Source organism: Cololabis saira, chromosome 4 (genome assembly GCF_033807715.1).
Source record: "Cololabis saira isolate AMF1-May2022 chromosome 4, fColSai1.1, whole genome shotgun sequence".
In the NCBI taxonomy this organism is placed as follows: Eukaryota; Metazoa; Chordata; class Actinopteri; order Beloniformes; family Belonidae; genus Cololabis; species Cololabis saira.
This window is the reverse complement of record NC_084590.1, coordinates 36,239,844-36,262,149: the sequence shown is the minus strand read 5'-3', so window position 1 is coordinate 36,262,149 and position 22,306 is coordinate 36,239,844. Positions and strand designations below refer to the sequence as shown.

At 38.7% G+C, this 22,306-nt stretch overlaps 1 protein-coding gene across 7 annotated transcripts in view; it reads right to left on the bottom strand.

Annotated features, from left to right (window-relative positions):
* Nucleotides 1-19,452, bottom strand: part of synrg (synergin, gamma) — a 41,210-nt gene extending 21,758 nt beyond the window's left edge. For 6 of the 7 annotated variants that reach the window (XM_061719627.1, XM_061719628.1, XM_061719630.1 and 3 more), the window contains exons 1-14: nucleotides 19,390-19,452; nucleotides 14,971-15,011; nucleotides 13,236-13,372; nucleotides 12,746-12,873; nucleotides 10,988-11,093; nucleotides 10,777-10,888; nucleotides 9,565-9,957; nucleotides 8,051-8,329; nucleotides 6,371-6,451; nucleotides 6,030-6,226; nucleotides 4,898-5,149; nucleotides 4,674-4,813; nucleotides 1,617-1,738; nucleotides 1,270-1,332 (exon numbers count right to left, since the gene is read on the bottom strand). In XM_061719627.1, coding sequence (XP_061575611.1) covers nucleotides 1,270-1,332; nucleotides 1,617-1,738; nucleotides 4,674-4,813; nucleotides 4,898-5,149; nucleotides 6,030-6,226; nucleotides 6,371-6,451; nucleotides 8,051-8,329; nucleotides 9,565-9,957; nucleotides 10,777-10,888; nucleotides 10,988-11,093; nucleotides 12,746-12,873; nucleotides 13,236-13,372; nucleotides 14,971-15,011; nucleotides 19,390-19,424 — 2,086 coding nt within the window. In that variant the 5' untranslated portion in view covers nucleotides 19,425-19,452. The remainder of the gene's footprint in view (nucleotides 1-1,269; nucleotides 1,333-1,616; nucleotides 1,739-4,673; nucleotides 4,814-4,897; nucleotides 5,150-6,029; nucleotides 6,227-6,370; nucleotides 6,452-8,050; nucleotides 8,330-9,564; nucleotides 9,958-10,776; nucleotides 10,889-10,987; nucleotides 11,094-12,745; nucleotides 12,874-13,235; nucleotides 13,373-14,970; nucleotides 15,012-19,389) is intronic. The other variant, XM_061719634.1, reaches the window with a different exon arrangement.
* Nucleotides 19,453-22,306: the final 2,854 nt, after the last annotated feature.

Genomic DNA, 22,306 nt, shown 5'->3' with positions numbered 1-22,306 from the left:
CAGTGTTTTAATGGTGTTTTGATGATTTTTAACAGTATTTTGACGGCAAGTATTTAACCGTGTTTTCTAATATCTAACGTAAATTAGAGTATTTAACCGTGTTGTTTGCTGTCGCCATGACGACGGAGGTGGCGTAAGTGATGTGAAATGATTATTTTTAGCAAAAACCACAAGCGTTTCCTACTTCATTTACGTTAAATACTAGAAAACACGGTTAAATACGCGCCGTCAAAATACTATTAAAAATCATCGAAACACCATTAAAACACTGTTAAAACAGCGTTAAAACATGCTTTTACAAACTGACAGTAACAAACAGTAACTTGCGCGTCTAAAACTCATAACTTAGCCACCTTAATAAAGAATAATATATACATAATAATAATGTAATAATCCGTGTATATATCACGACAACGGAGCCCATTGACTTTGCATGGTACAATATCCGTGGTGCTCACACGGAATTATACCATTTCTGTGTTGGTGCCACGGAAAATAGTGGTGAGAGGTCGTGGGCATTTCACGGATTTTTGTGAGATCAGGTTGAACTGTGGGACTGCAGTTGAACAGTCTGAACAAAAGCACACGTCACTGCACAAAAAAGACACACGCATTCTCACTACATTGCATTCAACTATTGAGAAAAATCAGTTGGCAAAAATGTCCATAATAACCAGTTGCTTTGTCTAAAATCACTAGTTAAAATTGACATTTTTCAACAAAGGGAAGATGCAAAACTTGCTATAAAAACATCAACATCTTTTGTCATTCCAGTAACTATTAATCAATTATGGTGTAATCTATGCAAGGACCAAAATAGAGACACACTGCTGGTGTGTGACGGAAGAGCGCTAACTAATGGGCTCATTAGCGAAGATGGAGCCTGACAATGCCAAAGAAAGGTCACTGCAAAGCATGACTTACTGGAGTTGTAAGAGCTGCCCCCATCAGATACTGTTCTAATGAAGAAGTGGTGGGAAACACACTCGGATCAACACTGCGGGCTCGCAAAACAAGGTACATTGTACACATGGAACAATGGCATTGTGGTGACCTGACAGCTTCACCAAAGTTGGAACAAAATGTTTAATCAGAGGGTATTTAACCCTGACCCCACTCTCTTTACAAAACTCAAACTAAGCAATAGATGTGTTTCCTGGTGAGGTTGTGACACTGAGAGGGGATGTGTGAGTCCTCTGTCAGCAGGAAGCACAAAATCTGGCAGTACAAAGATTTGAATGAGCAAGAAATGGCATGTAACTTTCTTACCAACTGGTTTCTTGTCAGCAGGTTGCTCTAGCTGTCTGAACACACTGTATTTGTCCCCAATGTCTGGACCAGAAAAAATAAGCACAGACAATTAATGCTCTAAACAAGAAATCCATTCCATCTAGAGAAAACTTAAAACTTAAATCTGCAGCAATAGCCTTTAGAAGTTGACTTTATATTTTTAGTAGGAATTAAAATGTGTTAGAAGCTGTGCTACTTAATTTGCACAAAGGATGAATGTCCTACTAATATCTGTTTTCATCCCAGGCTTTAGCTGGGATGAACATTTAATGTAGGGCAGAGAAAATGCTTTAAGCACTACACCCTGCATGAGGTGGAGGAGGTACCTGAGGCGGGGGGTGCTGGCTCTGCGGGCTGATCCACAGACAGCTGCTTGAACACAGCGTACTTATCGGAGGCAGCAACAGATGAGGAGGAGCCTGATACCGGAGTCAGGATGGCAGGTGTGCTGCAAGGACACAAAAGGTACGACGTCAAAACGAGTGAAGTTCAGTGGTAGAAATTAATCCCCATAAGCTGCTTTAGCTGATGGAACATTTGCAGTTTCACAGCTTTTCTCGTTAGATTTTAGTTTAATTTCCCCCCCACCATTTAATTCATCCCTGTGAACAGACATTGCCATGGCCACAAACTCCAGCATCCAGTCCACATTAAGGTTTTGCTGTAAGCTTCCACTAAACATGCCTTGCCTTAAAGGGCACCTTAAGTTAAAACTAATTTTTAAACAATTTTGTCACTTTAAAATGTTTTTTGGTTTGTTTTTTTCTCCTTGAGTAAACAATATATATAAGTATATTTACCAGATAAGTGAATGAAACAACCACTGTAGAACTGCTTTGCAGCAATGACAAGATGCAAAAATCAGCAGCAACAGCAGAGGGCAAAGGCAAGATTAATTGTGCATTTGCAGATCCTACAACATTAAATTACTTTTGCCTCATTTTGTTGTTTAAGATCTATTATTTTAAGGCATAAAAGGGTTAAACAAGGGAATAAGGGACACATCTTATTAAGGAACAGAATCACTGCTGTCAAACACACACAATTTTGAGAAGTATGACACATTGGGGAATATATTAGCCGTTTTCTGTTAACATAGGTAAAAAAAAAGCAGCAAATATCCATTAACAATCAGTCTCTAAGTGTCATTGGAAAGCATTTAATCTGCATTCAGTCCAATGTCAAATGACTCTGAGTCTGCAGTAGTCTATTGGCTCAGACTCTGATCACTATTGATGTGACACTACAGCCATGTTCACAATTTAAGTTAAGAGGTGGTAGTTACTGGGTAAGTTCTGAGCTTGTTGTACTTCAGAGTACTAAAATTTAACATGTTACCGCTAACAATGGAAGAGATTTCAATTGCCACTTTATTCAGCGGGTGCATGCTGGTGTTGGTATTTAAATTTCCTGTTTAAACGCACCACTTTTGGTGTAAAGACAGTACTTAATGCACAATTGCACTAGATCAAAAGTACTTTTATGGATGTTTGCTAAAAACAACAATATATTCAGTAACAGGTAACTTTAGTTAAGCACAAGAACATGCTAACTCTTCTAGTGTTATATTTTCTTTGCAAACACACCCAATGTATCATTCCAGTAAATTTACACCACCAACCAAGAACGGGGTAGCTCAGTTTTTATACTCTTGGTATGTTTGAGATAATTAAAGGTGCTTCAGACAGATTTTATAACCTCTGGACAGAGCTAGGCTTTCTGTTCTGTCTCTGCGAGAAATGTGACAGCAAAGACAAGGCGTCCTGTACTACTCGGCAAGCCAACAGAAGCTTTAAAAGACACTCATTTAATTAGACAACAATCTCTTGCGGTGGGAAATTCTCGTTACGTTGCTGAGACACTCAGGAGTTTGCATCTCAGAGGAAAAATAAGAGAATTAGGAAATGCCTAATCCACTCAGATGTAAGATACATTGATTCTGCTTCCTCTTGGACCTTTTCAGCTCTCTCAGTCAAGGAAAAGTCTCTTGGAAGTAATGTGAAGAGATGAGCTTATCTACTGTCCGCCGAAATGAATTTATTAAGAGATGACCCAAACTCATTGCTATTCCGAGGAGGTTATTTCAAGATATTAAGACAGCGTTTCTGGCTGAGACAGACAATGAGAGAGGCAATTATTATGCAAAATAACTCAGCTATAAATAACCATCAGGGTCTGAATTGATCATCTCTGCAAACACATCTCTTACTTTTAAAAGTTAATCGCTGCTGTGCACAAAGAAACCCTGAGCATGCAGTATGACGTCATTTCTAGTGTGGTAAACTCATCAAAAAGCTGGGCAATATATATCAATTTATATCAATGTTGCATCTTGCATTCAGGGCAGGATTATATAATACGGTTTCCCCTTTTATTCGCATTTTGAGTAGTAGATTTATTCTTATTTGTTTTTGAATTTCCCGCTACTATTTCTTCTTTGTTGGTTTCAAGTGGGGTAGAACGATAATTTGCTGCAACTTCCGTAAAAACAACTGCTGGTTAACATTTATCAGCTCCAACTCACATAAAATATAATTGATTTGCTCCGTTGCTACGTCTGAGCTGGATGAAGGAAGCAAACAAAAGTAAACTCGACATCGCAAGCTGTAGAAATAACAAACAAACACAACAAAAAATACTACACTGCCACCTCGTGGTTGGTGGTGTAATTAAAGAGTGATGCAAAAATGAATGCACAAGTGTAAACGCCAGACACGGTGTATTGCGAAGCTCCTACACAGAAGTATAAATACGACTTAAAGCCTAATATTATCTCAACAGACCTTCGGTAAGTATTGTTATGCTGTTAGAAAGGTTTCAGAGACATCCCAATATTTTTTAATTATCTATTTTCCAGAGGTAATCTATTTTTGTACAGATTTTATATTTTTATACATTTCATATTGGCAGCTAAATATTTTTGCTTTCTCATCTTATTCCTATTTATTTTCCTAATTATTAAAAATTATTATTTTTTCATCGCATCAATGAGTGACCCACAGCTGTGGACTTCTGTTTAGGGTTGTTGAGCTTTTTTAAAAAAGGTAATTCCTTTTATCTTTTATTTACATAATATGAACTTCACATCATTTACTTCACTCAGTGTTTTGAAACAAGAAAAACCTGTCTCAGTCCTAAATCAGTTTGAAAAACATTCTTATATTACACATCTCTTTGACTTTGAATTAAAGTGAACATGGTGCGCACAAAAATACCAGGATATAAAAGGTATATTGTGAAAGAGCCAAAATAAACCGGGATATTCATTTTTGTCGATGTCCCCCAACAAGTTTCTGCTGTACAAGTTGGAATCAAACCTTTATCCAACAAGTTATACAAAATCCTTAAGACTCAGCCAGCATCACCGCGCTGTTAGCCTGTACCTGTTTTGGTGTTGAAGTGCTGTGGTGGTTGGGAACGTTGCTCCAGACTCCCCCTGGAAGTCAGTGAAGCCCTGGTCTCCTGCCCCTGCCTTCGGAGCTTCCTGGAAATCCTGGAAGTCATCGTCATCGGGTTTGGTTGCCTACATGAGCACTTTGTTAGTTCTGCGTTTTTGAAATGCAATCAACTATGGTCACACAAAGAGAACTAAAAGATTGTCTGACACCTGAGCAAGAGGGAAACTGGCAATGAAGCTTGTGTTTGCAGGTGGCTGAGCTGGGGCTGCGGGTGTCATGGGCATAACTGGTGGTGCTGGTGTGGACATGGGCATGGACATGGAGACCGGGGGTTGAGTCATCATCTGTTGCTGGTGCTGGGGCATGACGGGCGCCATGGCCATAGCCAGGGCTGGCAAATTGGGCACAGGTGGAGAGGGAAACTGGCCGAGGATTTCCACGTTCATTGCTGGGAGTCCACTCTGAAACGAGGCACAGCAAGGTCATTCGTATTGCATATTTCATGCACAAGACAATTCAAAGTGCTTTACATAAAAACATTAAAAAGCAACGTAGTAAAAGGTTTTTCTTATTATCAAAATATCAAAAGGAAAAATATATAGTATTATGTGTATTTATATCATGATTTAAGCTTATTCTGCTGAGCTCTGCTGTCTCTGAAAGCTCACATACTGATCCACATTTCATGTCCATGTGCTACTTTTGCTTGTCATTTAATAGGGGGCTTTTAGCGCTTCATAATTTTCTTCTGTTACGACATAAACATAAAACATAAAATGAAGCTTGTTTATTGTCTTTGAGCTGATCCGTTAAACCATGAGCCGTGTCAGAGCACAGCAGCTTGTATTTCATTTAATTTGGTGGCATGATTATGAAAGGGGACTGATGTTTACTTGAAACTGGCTTGCATAATCAAGCTGCTGTTCAGCAAATACCACTGGCAGGCTCAAGAGTACATCGAGGTCTGCTTGTGTTTTAAGGCTCTGGAAGATTTACATCACCAAAGGTGTCTTTTCATTCCCCGCATGGAAGCGCTGGCATGCAGCGTTTCGTGAGCTGCCTGCAGATTTGCATCCTCCCTTGAGGGGTGATGACAAGCCCAGGCTGAGGGAAGATAAGAAACCTCCTGGCAAACATAGTTGATGGAGGCTCCGCCATGTACTGGGTTTATAACGCTTCACAACCCGCGGGCTGAGTCTGAACACTGCTTCTTATTATTTGTGTCTCTAGCTTTAAGCCATTCTAATTTCAGTCAGGAATTTTGATGAGGCCGCGGGAGCTGAGGGGGCTGATTAGTGAAGTTGTTCTAAGTGGATAATTTGTTTTGATGCCAGTGTTTACCTGTGCCACACCAATTAGTGCAAGTACAGTGTAAAGCTCCTCTTTGGTCAGCATGCCAGGTGTTGTGCGGTTGGCTGATGCCCAGATTTGCCCCAGTGCTTCTCTGGGAAGACCCGATGACATTAATATTGGGTAGAGCTTGGCTGTGTCTATCCCCGCCGGAGTCATCGTGATTTCAAGGACCTTTTTAAACATTTCTAAGGAAAGGAAGGAAAGGAAAAACAGAAAATATACCCTGGTAAATACTCATTTAGATTATTAGTAAATACAATGGTGTGACATTGCTTTTAAGAAAGTCATCTAACACATTAAACGTGCTGCATTCATGAGGAAATGTTCACCTGGGACGAGGCTGTCATTGTAAACCCAGGCTGGCAGCATGGACTGGATGTGCTCTTGTTGTGGATACACGCCAGCACCTGCTGTCATAGGCAGAACCAAACACAGACAGACAGACAACTGTTAGAACAAAAGTCTTGTCCTACCCTCTTGGCAGCTGAGCCCGCTTGTATCAAGCTCAACAAAATCCTACACCCGATATGTGGAGGTCTCGGTGCAGATGTAACACTGCTCTGCACTAGGGCTGTTCGATTAATCGATTTTCAATCGTAATCGCGATTATGTAATTAGAACGATGTTAAAACGTGAAAATCGTAAAATCGATTTTTCACTTTTTTTTTTTTTACCTTGTCTGCACACATATTAATGATTGATACCATATTAATGATAGATGGAAATACCTCTTGATACCTGCGACAAGTACCCCATCGGAGAGGCTCTTTAGTGTAGGAGGGGGCGTTGGAACATGCCACCGGGTAGACCGGCTCGTGTTCCTTGATTTTTTTTTTCAGAGATAAAACTTTATATTTTATTATATTTTTTAAAACTTTTTTTCAACTTATTTTACAGAGTTTTGCACTTTATTCATTCCTTTTTGGTTTAATAAGAGCAAAGTTTGCACTTAAAGTCCAATGGGGCAAATGTTCAATAAAAAACAGCATATTTGAAATCATTTCTTTGCCTTTTGTCAATTCACAAAATAATCGTAATCGAAAATCGGATTTTGAGAGAAAAAAAAAATTCGAGATTTTATTTTTGGGCAAAATCGAACAGCCCGACTCTGCACTAAATCACAAGCGTCCTGCCACATCAGACAGCGATAAATCAGTGTGTGGGTCATTTAAAGCTTCAAGGAGAGAGCAACACAAACACTAACATTTTAATGTAACTGCTCACAAAGAGTTTTTTTCTTTTCTAATAAAACATTTCAGTGTCTTAGTTTAAGTCCCTGTGTTTACTCGGGCTGCCTCTTTTCACGTAATACTCTCATCAGTCCTGAGCAGTTTAAAAAAAATCTTTCAACAAATCTCCTTGGTCTGCAGGATGAGCTGATACATTTACCCCGATGACATGGAGGACATGGACACGGACAAACAAATAACAGCACAAAGGAGTAGCGGTGTAGCATGCACAATCAGCCTCGGATCATCTCGGGGCCCTAGTGGTATCTGCCAGTCCATGCGCATCCCTGTTAAACCAAAACAGTCAGCATGCAGCGGAGGTCATTCTCTGGGGGTGTTACACAGTGAGGGAAACAGATGGCAGCTTATTTAGTCAGTAGGTATCGCCCAAGGACCTAGACGGACACAGTCCATCTCCACAATGCAAACAGAGGGCATCGATATGAGACGGCTCTGGTAACAGAGGCACAAAGTAGGCAGAAATAAGAAGTAATAAGAAGATGTAGACACCAGGAAAGATCCCTTAAAGGCATTGTCACTCCACAGTAATTTCAGAGACAAAGTAAATGCCAGCTTGATTTTATTTAACAGCACGCAAGCTGCAACAGTACGATACCCAGCCGAGAATCTGGGAGAGAATCGACTCATCAGGGTTAGAAAGGATGAAAATATTTTCCGACGAGAGAGAGAAAACTACCATCTTAGTAATGTGTTAATGTTGCAGGAAAGCGAGGAGAGAAGAAGCAGCTATGAAGTCCAATAAACAGGCAGATGTCTCACCACTGCCACTACTGGTTTGAGGAGATGCTCCGGCATCTGACGGGGGGTGGCTCGGTGCCGTGGCTGAGGGTTCTTGTGGCTTTTCTGACACGAAGTTTTTTCTTAAGTCCTCAGGAGCTGCAGCCCAATTTCTTGCTTTAGGGCTGGATGAAAACTGTGATGAAACCTTTGTTTTAGGAGCCATTCGAGCCAAACTCTGCTTGGATTTAAAGCTTATCTGGGCTGATTTATCAGCAGTAAGATCGCATGAAGAGAACAGCTTTTCTTCCAGTGAGGGGCCTGGAGGGGTGAATGAGGAATAAGCTTCTTTAGCACAGTCCAGATACTGCAATTTTGGACATTATACATCCTTGCTCTTCTAAATATGTACCTCAAAAAAAAAGGAAAAAAACGGGGAGGGGTTCTTCATTGAAACACTTTTCTCAAGCAAGTAGAAGCAACTATTTGTCCCTTCTAATTAAGTATTAGGCAGCCAGTAGAGCGATGAAGCTCTGAGGGTTTCCCATTGCTTTGTCACGAATGAGGATGCAGAGTTAAGCATCTTGTACACTTATTCAATGGTCTTAATTGATAAATAAAAAGTACCCCAGGGCCTATTTAAAGAACTTTCAAAATATTAACAAAAAAAAACAACTACTAAGACAGATCCACATACCAATTCAACTTCACATCTTTCTGATGAGCTGAAAATGATTCGTCAGTAAAAAAAAATTTCAAAGTATCATACAATCATAACAAGAGAAAGAAAAAAATGTGGTGAGTTTCCAAATAACTGTTTGTATTAAGTCTGGAGCAGGTGTTTTACTGGTTCTGACTGGTTTGTAGATATTCTTCTTATTATTATTCTTCCTTACACTCAACAATCAAATACAGTCACTTGCAAGTCCAATAGGGGAAAAAAAGATGAAATAAACCAAAACCTCTGAAGAAGAAAAAATTACTTAAATCTCTTCATGTCTGTAATAATCCAACCATAATCAGCCCTCTAATTAGCAGATTCCAGTTGCTGAATAAGAGCCAAAAACATTTGATGATCCCAAAAAGCTTGATGCTGAACCTCTCAAGACAGGAGGCCAATTCTTTGTCCTGTCAGTTTTCAGTATTGAGAGCATCACAGAGCAGCTACTCGCCAAAAAATTGCAAATTACATGACAGATAGTCATTAATCAATCCACTACTATATAAATGATTGATGGGTTATTAAGCTGCATGGAGTGCTATCCATACTACAATTCTAGTAATGATGCATTTTGAGTTTTTACTTCAAGATGATGAGCTTTTTCAATAATATCTTTAAAATCTAATAGTTTGAAGTAGGTTTATGAGGCCATCTGCTTTGGTGGCTGCATGCTCCCCACCACTGTAACGCAGGCCAAGACCAATGAAATATCCAGCGTTTCCACTTAAAACATAACGCATCAGCAGAAAAAAAAAGGCGGAACATAAACTAAATGAAAATATTGTAAATTATAAAGATGAGAGGACGGGTGTCAACTGAGACAGAGACAAGTTACCTTGCAATGTCGACTGGGAGCTGGTGTTGACAGCAGAGTGTTGGGTGGCAGTGGAAATGGACACAGAGTCAGGGAGGGGTTGTGAGGAAGGGATAGACGGTTGGACGTGGACTTCAGAGGACAGGTGGGAGGTGGAGGAAGGGAAAGCGTCAACAGGTCCCTGAACAAAGTCACTAAACTCGTCATCGTCCTGAGCAAAACCTTTGGAGGGAGAGGACGAAGGCTGAATTTGGGCCTGAGAGGAGAAGTCGAAGTTGGAGGAAGAAGAGGAGGGTGGAGGCAAAGAGGCGGGGGCATCTACGGGCCCCTGAAAGTCACTAAACTCGTCATTTTCCTCGGACAAAGCGGGGGGAAGGGAGTGAGTGGTGACGGGCGGGTGTGATGGCGATGAGTCTGCAAAAATGAAGAAATAATGATGATGGCACAACACAACACACTCCACAAAGGGAAATGAATTAAGTGCTGCACGGAGCACAAGTGAGCTAATGATTATTTTGTGGGGGACTAAAAATTATAGAGCTGCAACCTCAACAAAAAAAAAAAGAAATCCTGATAAATTGTTTACTATGGAGAATTATCAGGTAAATACTTTTTGAATGTTAACATCATTCAAACCCATTTTTCCAAATTGGCATAATAATCCCTCTTAGACAGAATATTACAAATTGGAAAAATGGTGAAATCTGAGGGGGAATGATTGAGACAGAACAGATAAACACAAGATCCAGGATGTAGAACTATCTAAATAAAAACACGTTTAAAACTTAAACCTAAAGTCATAATCAATCTTTGTTGGACTTCATCTACATCAGATCTTACACTTGTGACTAAAACTGCTTCAAAATAAGATTTCACCTTTAGAAATACTGCTCTATTTAGTGTTATGTTTGATAAATGCATGCCCACATCTAGATGGTTAACAATGAGTTTCATAAATACATGCTGCATTGGACACAAAGATTCACACACTACTGAAAATGAATAAGTGACAGAAGTATAGATGAAGAGCGTGACTGCAAAAAAGAAAACCATTTCAGAAAAATCCACATTCTGGTTTATGTGGCTGTCAGCTGATTAGACCTCGTGCTGACCCGTGTTTGCTGCGGTTGTTATTCTAACTCTTATCCAATTCAGGAATACGAAGAATGGAGAAGAATCACAAAAGAAACAAAAAAGCAGGGATTGCAACTAAAAGAGTTCATGTGGAAGTACCTGGCTTCTTTGTCTGTGATGATGGAGTGGGGTGCATTTTGGCATCTCTGCTGAAGCCGTCTAAGTTGCCTTTGATTGCCTCCAAAGCGTCGTCACGACTCTTCTCACCTGTCTGAGTACAAACCCAGTAGGGTATCGAGAGACCAGAGGGTTACAGACACGAGCGGTGCCAGAAAACAGTAGGATAAATAGGATGTGCGGAAACACTCACCTTGGGTTTCACACTGCTTAGCAGCCTCAGCTTCTGTTTCTGCTCCTCAAACTGCCTTCTTTTCCTGTCCTCCTCCAGCATCTTCTGCTGCTGCTCCAGACGCTTTCTAAAACGAATCAAGAGTACAGACATTAAACAGGGAGCCAATACTGCATTAATATTCCTGCAGGGGCTGATGACAAGGCAAAACATAGAAATTACTTTCTGAAAAAGATAGAAACAGCTACTCAACATTAAAAACTTAAAAATTTCTCTTTTTTTTTTTTACAATTCTGGAGATGAGACTAATAAAGTTATCAAAACAGTAAAAACAGATCTGAATCTTTGTAGAATGAAGTGATGAGGTATCTTAGTAAAATATATATATTTGCTATGTGCAACATTGGTGCTTAAAAGTCAAAAATACACTTGCATTACATTATTCTGATATTTATGTTCCTGTATACGTTTCTAATAAATGTCTCTTAGTCTTGAAAAAAAGTGAATTATTAAATCAATACTAGCCTTGTAAAATAATATTTGCATATAAATGAAGAGAGTCAATGGTAAGAGCCTTTACCCATTTTGGAAAATAATCTAATTGTGATTTTAATATCAACAAAATGTTGATACATTTAGTATAAAATTTTCCTCCAAAGACTAGGCATCTTTGTTTTAAGTCTTTCGTATTTTAAATTTAGCAAGTAAATACTATATACAGACTAATAATAATATGATAAAAAAAGTTTTAACCAGATCACTTCAACACCACAAACGAAGATCTACTACCTCAGAGACATAAAGTTTAAACTGACAAAACAATTAAGGTAATACGAATTTGAAAGTTATTTTCTTTTTTTTCTTTTTATTAAATCAGTTTTTACAAAATGTTTAATATTTGGACCAATGAAAACACAGTGATATTTAAAATATTCACAAATTGAATAAGAAAAGATATTGAACGTGTCTCAGAGTTAATCTAATCCTAAAGCATAACTTTAGCTGAGGACTCAGTTGTTAACAGAGTGATTTTAATGTGCCATTTTAAACTGCACTCGTAAGGAGCGACACTTTCAAACATTTCAGGTAATGATTTACGTGTTTGGCTTATCTGGCACACTAACGCTCGACATGTCGGCTCTGGGTTTTTTTTGTTTTACTCTGTGAAGTAGCAATGTGAAAACAGCTTGCTCTTAACTCCTTTTGTAAAAAGCCAAATAATGCAACAGTATGGATGTGCTGCTCATCGTCTAGACAAAGTTTCAGATGATTCAGTTTCAGACTCGCCCATCCAACCCATAAACTGTACAAAACAGTCTAGCCAGAGTCTATTTGGCATATAGAGTTGATGCAGTCTAGTGCTCGCTCACACCTGCGTCACATAACAACCCTATAATCGCATCATCCTCCGGAGAATATAGTTGTAGTGGTTGATGACGTTTCAATCACAAGCATAAGTCAACCTCTTGCTGACATTAGGTAGAGACATTGAGTAAATCAGGAGGATTTGCACACTTAAAATCCTGCCTTTATTCAGATTGTCTAAACATGTAGAAAATATAAACCAGTGCACAACGGAAGCAAGCAGGAGCTCATCTAAAACCTACACAGACATTTAACTTTGCACTCAAGCTCTGGGACTGTCATGATGTCTGTGTGGCTAAAACCCTCTACATATTTCTTTTAAAAACTTTTTTAAGCCTTTAAACTGATAAAAATACACATAGATGCACAAGGATACGAAGTACAAACAAAAAAAATATATATAGTATGACTCACTGGTGCTCCTCTGCCATTTGTTTCTGCATGTCAGCGGTGTACTGGGGTCCAGCGGGTCTCATGCCCATGAACTGTGGCTGACCCATGTACTGCATCCCGGGGGTCTGCATCCCCATTGCCATCCCGCCCTGTTAAAAACAAACAAAAATGAGCCCAAGAAACCTAATTTGCATTTAGCTTGATTTGAAATTATGTCGCTGAGAAGAAAGAGAAAGATGTTAATGGATTAAATCCTTGTTGGAAACCACCAGGCTGCAATAAAATCTTGTAAATGTGCTGTTGTAAAAACAGCTTGAAAAGAGATTAATGTTGAAGTAAATGTGCAGATAAGGAGCTTTAAATCTGCTTGAATTAAACGTTTTAAACGACACAGAAATGTGCTTATTACTATATGTATTCATAAGTAGATCCCATGTTTGTTCAATAAATTGAGCTATCAAATAAATCTTGAACAGAATCAAGCTCGAGGCGTACAGAATCTGAAGCTCACCTGTATAGGAATGGCGCCTGGAGGCATCTGTCCCCCAAAGTTCATTCCCATCATGCCCTGCATGTTGGGCTGCATGACAGGAACCATAGGAAAGCCTTGCTGTTGCTGCGGCTGCTGTTGCTGCATGGGTACCATCCCTGCACAGATGCACAAATGCTGTTAGGAATTGCTGCCGATTTGGAAAGACAGGAGTTGACACAAATCCCTACCTAAATCATGATAGCAAGTTTAATCTGACATACTTTGAGTACAATGTAATACCAATATGAAAGGGGGGTGGGGGGGCGTCCAGAGTACATGGCAAATACATGATTCAATATTTCAAATAAGAAGATGCAAACTCATGTTATCTGGTGACAATTAAGAAAGGAGTGAGGCTCACAATTTGCAAAAAAAAAAAAAAAAACGAGCATGTTTATTACCAAATTTTATGCTGTGTGAAGCTTTGTCAAATCAGCTCCTGCTGCAGATGACTCAGTAAGGCTGAATAAATGGCATGCTTAGGAGGCAGCACGCAAACTAATTTGTCTGACGAGAATGATGTGGCTAATGGGAGCAAGGCACGACCTCCAAGTGACGCTCGTCCCAGAGATGTGTGAGTAGCTTATCAAGAGTGTTCGTGCAGCCAAAGACAACAGCTAAATAAAAAGATCATGCACAGGTAAATTAATGAATGTCTGAGGCTTGCAGTACATAACGCTGAGAACTGAATGTATAAAAAGGGAATGCTGATTCCTCACTCCTTAATTATAAACCGTATGGTTTGGAAGCTAAACTGTGTGGGACAGTTGTTTAATGGAGGAAGAACAAAACAATTCTTTCTGTGCTTGAGAGCATTTATTTGGAAGTCACAAACAAATCTTTCGCTCTAACAGCATAACATGACCCTTTTTTGAGCATCCTGAGACTACAGTGAATAGTGCACATTGTAATTATACAACAGCTGCTTGACACAACCCATTTAACCTGGCTGCTATAAACAGAGTTCTAAAAATCTACTAAAATGTGAACTGTTGTGCTGCTGCCTCTCTGTGGTGTTCAGAGCAGTTACCCGACTGCTCATACCATAAGCTTGAGTCTTTTACAAAAGCATAATAATACGTGCCAACAACGGGTGATGGATCATCATACATTTAATGTGGACTGAAAGATATCAAAGTTCTCCTAAGACAAAAATGAATACTGTTCAACATCCTGCCATAGCATCTGAGTGTGTTTTTGATCCACTTCAAATGTTGACTACTATAGTAAACTGTATACTACAGTGTGAGTGTAGTACACCATGTGCAGTTTTGAAAACAACCATGAACTTTCTTGTATCATTCTGCCCCTGTTTGGTCAGAAGTGGTATTGCTACATAAAGTGACTTTAATGTGAAAAACCAAGAGCACCAAAGTAGGAACGTATGACATCAACCCTTACCCTTTATATCAACACTTGTCCTGTATGTTCTGCTCAGTAAAACTGCATACACTTATTACAGTGCCACACCTTAATAATGCGAACTTAGTTTACTGGCTAAGTATGTTTTTTTTGTGTGTGTACTTACATTAAGATTTTAGATATTTACTTAATTAACACTTCTTATTCCACAGCCGTCATTCCAAGTAACATTTACATTTAAATCCACAAAATATTCCAGGCAATTTAGCTTTCATTAAAGTTAATCTGGTTATATATATATTAAAAACTTGAGCATTTGGAGTAATGTGTCATTAACTAGAGAAGGACTCACCTTGCGGCGGTCCCAGCCCCCCTCCAACAGGATACATAAAGCTATGGGAATAAAGAAACACAAAGATGTTAGATGTAAAATAAGGCTTGGGTAGAGATGATGTGAGATACAGAGGCAGTGCTGTGTCTGTTGCAACAAAGAACAATGTTTCCTCCTGTGCATGAAACAGTTGTAGATGACTGAAGCTCTGAATTCTGAAAACAGACCTCTAATATCCAGAATAATTAGATAAGTGCATGAGCTGGAAGATCTGAAACTGGGTTTATCTGATTTTGTATACAAGCACCATCTTTAAAATGAATAAATACATTATACAAACATTTTTCAATTTTGATAGTTCTGTTGAGGTTCATTTAGTTGTAAAATAAGTGCTTAAAAACACTTATGATACGTGAATAAAAATAAAACACTTGTATATATATAAGCCTATACTGATAGAAAATGAATACTAATGTAATTCGGTTCTTAGATTTTCTAATTCTGACTAAGGTGCATATCTGTATCTGACAGCTGTTATTCCACCTGTGGTAAGTGTTTTTAGGATAAACATTTAAAAGACAAACTGATCATTCAACAACTGTTTTTTCCCCCAGTGAAATTCACCAGGCCTGAAGTGGAATTTAAGATACTGAGGCCCTAAAATCTTAAATAAATACCAATAATTTCAGCAAGTTTATAGCAGATAAATGTAAAAGCATGCTGTAGTTGAGTTTCCACAGGCAACTTGGAATCCTTTATGATGATATAATCAGAAGAAATCTCTACAAGTCAGCCAAGTCCCCCCTTCACCAGAGCCAATCCACACAAGCCTTCAGCTATTTGTCAAATTACTTATTAAAACTCAGTTCTTAGAGATGGAACCAATGAGGCAGAGACAAACAGAAGACAGAGCCAGGAGGGTCCCTGCTCCCAGTGGCTGCTAGCTATATTTAATCATGAAAAAGGCTAAATGTGACTGACATAATAACTGTTAGCATTAGGACTAAGACAAATGTGTCAGCTTTCACTGATTTAATGTAATGATTTAAAGTTAATGGGTTTGATAATGTGACATATAACAGAATAGTGAGCTCATTGTAATTTAGCTCATGGTTTGGGTTTGCTCATGCAGTTTACATTTGTGAGAAAATGTAGTACATTCAGATGATACTGTTGTGGACTAGTGCACTCAGCTGGTGAATCAGTAAGGATTTCTATATTTATATTCTTTTTAAAGATTTTTTGTGTGGCTCTAGTAGCCTTTATTTTGAAATTGGCTAGACAGGAAACTTGGATAGAGAGCGGTAGGAAGACACGCAGTAAAGAGCCACAGGCCCGGATTCAAACCTGCGCTGCCTGGGCGATAGCCTATGTATAAGCTCATCCGATTCTCAGCGGACCCAATAATGACTTCTAATATAAAGTGGTAGGTAATGAAGAAAGGGCAATGTAAGTGCAAATGGATTGCTTATTTTACTGTTAAAATATTAAGAAAGAGAAAAAACAGATGGCCAAGTTTGTCCCTTGCACAACACTGTAATTTGATCGTTGACGTCAGTGATGATGCTTGGCTTGAAGGGTTTCAGACTGGTGTCACATCTGCTCCCTGTAAGATTGTCAGCTTTAAAAAAAAAAGCTTTTATAAGAGCACCGCAGCACTGCTGCCCACTCTCCTGCAGCACATAAGAGGTCATGGCTCAGCAGATTAACATGGGAGCAGATAAGCAGCTACAGCAGCTGTGGACATCAGGCAGCCTCATTAAAAAAAGAAAACGAAAAAAAAAGGCCTATAATCAACCAACAGCCACTGTTTTCAAAGGCTTTTGGAAAGAAGGTAGGACTTCAATCAAAGATACAGGTCCCTAAAAAAAGACTGTTTGGGCTCATTGTGGAACTGCATGCAAAAATATAAAGACTTAAAAATAACCCTTTTAGAGAAAAATACCATCAATTGAGTCAAACTTCTTCTGCAACTGTATTTAACATACCGGCACAGATAATAAAACAACTAATGTCTGTCATACGTTGTAATCACATGCTCTGTTGTACTCAGGGAATCTGTTTCACATATCCTCACATGACAGCATTGATTTTTTGCATCTGTCATGTCACAATGTCCAGAAATACCAGAAGAGAGCTTTGACTTACTATACTGCTGCATTCAATGCAAATGTTTCTGTCCACAATTGACCAACTTTAACAAACAGCAACAAACAACGTGCAAACTTTACATTTTTGTTGGTTTCTCCTAGGTGTTTTTATACATGCAAATAAGGACAATTTTTCACAGATTTCTCGCATGTACATAAACATGGATATTTAAATAATGAACACACATTTTTAGGAAATCTGTCAAGTGGAAAAAAAAAAAGATTAAATATTTTTCAACTGTATGTGAAACTGATCCTTATTTTGTCCCCGCATCTACTAGATAGATAAGGCTGATAAAGAAGTACCAGCAGTACTTGAGGTTTTTGGTTTCACCTGGAGGATCAGTATCACCTGGTCAGTGGAGATGCTTGTAGCCCGAACACATTTATAATTCAAGCTGCTCGAGTCATCTAATGAAAAAACCATGAGGGCAGTCTTTTTAGCTCCTGTGCAGACCAGAATCAGCTTTTGGACTGGAACCACAATATACGATAAACAAGTACTCAGGATTATGAGTGTATGACAGATCACTGTATGATTCAGCAAAGGGATATCTTGATGAATGACTCCAGAGGGAAAGCTGTGACATGTCCTGTCCAACATCATCAAGCTGCTCTGTGGAGAGTAGAAAACTTGAACTAATCCAGATGAGTTTTGACAAATCTCCAAGCCATACCTGTCAAGTCTCCCGTTTTGGCCGGGAAACTACCGTATTTTACCCCTCTTTCCAGCCGCCCTCCCCTATTAGTATTTTCATGTAAATTTCCTGTTTTATAATATAATAATTTTTAAAAAGCATTCCTGTGCCTCTCCAAACTGAATTGTCACTAACCTCACGAGAACTGCCACTTGCTTTAGCCTGGTTGTCGCGAGGTTAATGGCAACAACGGTAACAAACTCGGAACAACAAATCAGAGATGGATGGATGTAACGAGAGAGGAGACATTTCTGCCTAAAAAGCAAAGACTTAATTTAAATATCTTTAAAAATGGGATAAACAAATGTACTTCCCTAAAGAGGAGGAGATGGGGCCAGAGAGCCACATGAGTTAAAATGACATTAAAAGAAAATGTAAATGTTTAACTTGAAGACAATCAATGTATATATTAACTGAAAATATTTAAATAAATAAGTGTGCTTTAATTCCCCTTTGTTTTCATTTAGGCTCTATTATAGGAATAAGAATGTCAGCAGCATTTCAGTGTCAACAACAAAGGTAGAAGTATCAGATTCTGAGCACTTAGTTGTAGTTGTAAGTGGTTGACAGGTAGTTATTCTAGATTTATTGTCTTAAATTGTAAGAAACTGGACCTTGGTTGGGCTGGTGGGCAGAGGTGTCAAGTACAAGTACAAATACTTCGTTACCTTACTTAAGTAGAAATTTTGGTTATCTATACTTCACTGGGGTAATTATTTTTCAGACGACTTTTTACTTTTACTCCTTTCACTCCATTTTCACGCAATTATCTGTACTTTTTACTCATTACATTTTAAAAACAGCCTCGTTACTCTATTTAATTTCGGCCTTTAAAAAAAAATTATCCAGTTAAATTGCTCCATCCGGATAGAGTGAATTTGGTTGTGGTTGTTTCAGATGTTCTTGTCCAGTTTTGTTCTTACATCCGTTCCCTCAGATTCCTGCAACTAAACTTGGATGTACATTCCAATAAAGGTTAGGATAAATGATAACATGCCTCTGAAGTTTGACTTTTTGCACCATTACAATACTTGTAGGCAACTAGTCATCCTATCTCCTGCTCTCTGAAACACATGTTAATTGTTAAATCCAAAACTTGACAGGTATCAAGCCCCGTTTCCTTTGACGGCCTTAAATGAACCAACATGAAGCAATGACAGGAGTATCTCCATGACAATGATAATATAGTGACAGGTCAGCCATCAGAGGCCGGTCATGGACCTGGACCAGCTGCGATTCAAACAAAGCTGCAAGAGATTAATGTGCCTTTTACAATAATATTGCGCCATATGCTTAAAATGTGTAAACAATCAGGTACAGTAAGTGATAGCGCTCAATTGCTGCTTTCTCTGTGCAAATATGTGATGATTTGAGTCTATTTTGCCCAGGACGTGCAGCAGGGATCGTTAGCTGTGACACCTGACAACCAGCCATCTCATCTCAGCACCGGCATCGACGACAAACACAGCCTCCCCTGGGCCGTCTAAGGGGGCTCCGAGCGAGCCGCCTGACGCTGCACGGCCGGAGGAAGGGAATGTTACATGAAAAGTGTATGTTTCTGTCAAACGGTGAACTGTAAAAGACTAAAATACCTGCTGCCTCCCCCAGATCCAGGACGCAGCGCCATCTTGATAACAGCAGTCACTGGGTGGAAGATGACGTCAGCTGTGACGGGGCTACACAGGAGCACTTTGCCCTGAGACTTGTCTGACAGGACTGGAACATCTGGCCGAGCTGCTCATAGACGTACAGGACTGTCTCAGAAAATTAGAATATTGTGATAATTTCCTTTATTTTCTGTAATGTGAAAAATGTCATACATTCTGGATTCATTACAAATCAACTGAAATATGGCAAGCCTTTTATTATTTTTAATATGGCTGATCATGGCTTACAGCTTAAGAAAACAAAGAAACAAAGAAACAAAGAAAATATCCTATCTCAAAAAATTCTGGGAATCTTAATCTTAAACTGTAAGCCATAATCAGCAATATTAAAATAATAAAAGGCTTGAAATATTTCAGTTGATTTGTAATGAATCCAGAATGTATGACATTTTTGTTTTTTTAATTGCATTACAGAAAATAAAGAACTTTATCACAATATTCTAATTTTCTGAGACAGTCCTGTATATACATAGACTAGGGTTGCCAACTCCCTGAAAAATAAATAAGGGACACCTCATCGACCAACACGATTGCCTTTACCTTTCCTGGCGTGGTGAATTTTTTTTTGCCCATTTTTTTGTGAGTGAAACGATTTTTTAACTATTTGACTCGAACCTGAATTGAATTAGATGCATATTTTTAAATGCAATGAACACATGGAAAACACAATATTATCCAGCAATTCACTTTAACACAAAATAAAAATGAACTGAATAAAAAAAGTATCTTTCTTAAACAGAAACATGTCCTGCTTAACTTAAAATTGTATAAATTAATATAAAACAATAGAAACAAAGCAGAACATCCATTCTGTAATGGTGCACATTTTTAGTGCAATAACAAAAGTGCAAACAGAAAGTCTGTAGAAAACTTGTAAACATATTTGTGCCTCAAAGGCCATGACTGTAGGCTACAGTTGTAGTAAAAGAGAAAAATATAACTTCAACAGCTCAATGCCATTTTCCATTGGCATTTAATGACTATTTTTTGGCTCTCACAGTAATACGGAACAAAGTGCGTCCCTTTTCAGCTCAATACGGGATGGTGTACTTGGACCGGTCATCCTACCCATACAACAGCATTAGACAGAACAGTATTGAAGATGCCAGAGCACTGTGCCGCGTATTCCTTTACAAATCGGCAAACAATTGCTTGGGGAACACATTGAGGAGACACTGAGAGATCCTGAATGGCATGCCATAGTGTATATGTATGTATATATATATATATATATATATATATATATATATATATATATATATATATATATATATATATATATATATATATATATATATATATATATATATATATATATATATATATACACACACATCTTACAAACCATATTTACACATATGCTAAAAGTTCTGAAAGAGGACTGCTTTGCAGAGCTTCTTTCTCATGCTCCCTTTCTGCAGGTCAAGAGAGGTGAGTTTGGCAATGTGGTGTAGCCTTATTTTTAGAAATGCTGACACAACCAATGACAACAAGTTGGAAAAGTGGTTGTCAATGCCAAACTGTGTCTCCTCCTCACGTCACTAAAGTCTGTGAGGGTTCAGGGCTTGAGGGTTTAGGGTGGAGATTGGAATTCAGTTTATGTATGTTAATGTACAGTATATGTCTATGGAGGTAGTCGAGTCAATCAATAATGTTTCCCTGAGTTTAGCCTTACAGGAACATCTAGACGAAGGCCTATACTTTAGTATTTCCCCGAGTTCAGTCTGACAGGCACACAAGGGCTATGACATAAGCTGTGTAAAACAATGGACGAAGCAATAGGTCACGTGACCCATTGGTTTCTGTAGACCGGTTTGGAAGCCTGTTTTTCTTCATGCGGGACCTGGAAACTCCCCTGAGTTTAACCTTACAGGCACACCTGCTAAGATTGATTGTTTAATATTACACTGCCAATATTCACTCTCTCAAGTGTTCTTCCCTTAACAGAATGTAGCTGTGTTGATTATCTATTACAGTATAGGATCTGAAAAGTTATTGTACATCCCAGCCCAGTCATTAACACACAACTGTTAGTTTAAAGATGCATCTGCTGCCCCATTGTTTCTAAATCCCTTTTACCTCATCAGCTTGTCTTTAAATTGCATGTGACTGATGATGCACTATTAATTTGAGCCAAATGAAATGGAACATCTCAAACATGGAGACCAGTGGGTCCTTAGAACTACAATTGAGAAACACTTTGCTACCCCACCAGTCCTAGCTTTATGTTTGTTTTTCATTTTAGCTTGCTGTACCAGTTACTGCACTATTGGGAGTGTCTTCAAGAGATTGATTTCTATAGAGACTTTTATTGACCTCCCCGGATAAGCCAGGACCCACTGCAATTTGCTTATCATCGCAGGGTTGGAGTTGAAGATGCCAACATACACTTGTTTCAACGTACCGACAGTCATCTGGACAAAGCAGGCAGCACTCTGAGGATCATGGTCTTCAATTTCTCCAATGCATTTAACATCATCCAGCCTGCATTACTACAGTGGCGTCAATTCAGTCAAAGCTAAGGTATGGCAAGGTCACGAGTCACTACAGAACTTAACTAGAGTATCAATCAACACGCCCAGCAAATACTCATCACAGAAGTCTGTTATGTAGCTTATCTGTGTAGTCAAGAAAATTGGAACTTTTTCAAATGCAGTCTCACTCACACACTGCAAAAACTCAAAATCTTACCAGGAATATTTGTCTTATTTCTAGTTAAAATGTCTAATTTTTAGTCATTTTTAGTCTCATTACACTTAAAACAAGAGTCATCGCCGGAAAAATAACTTATTTGACCATTTTCACCTGTTTCAAGTAAATTTTCAATTGAAATAAGAAGAAA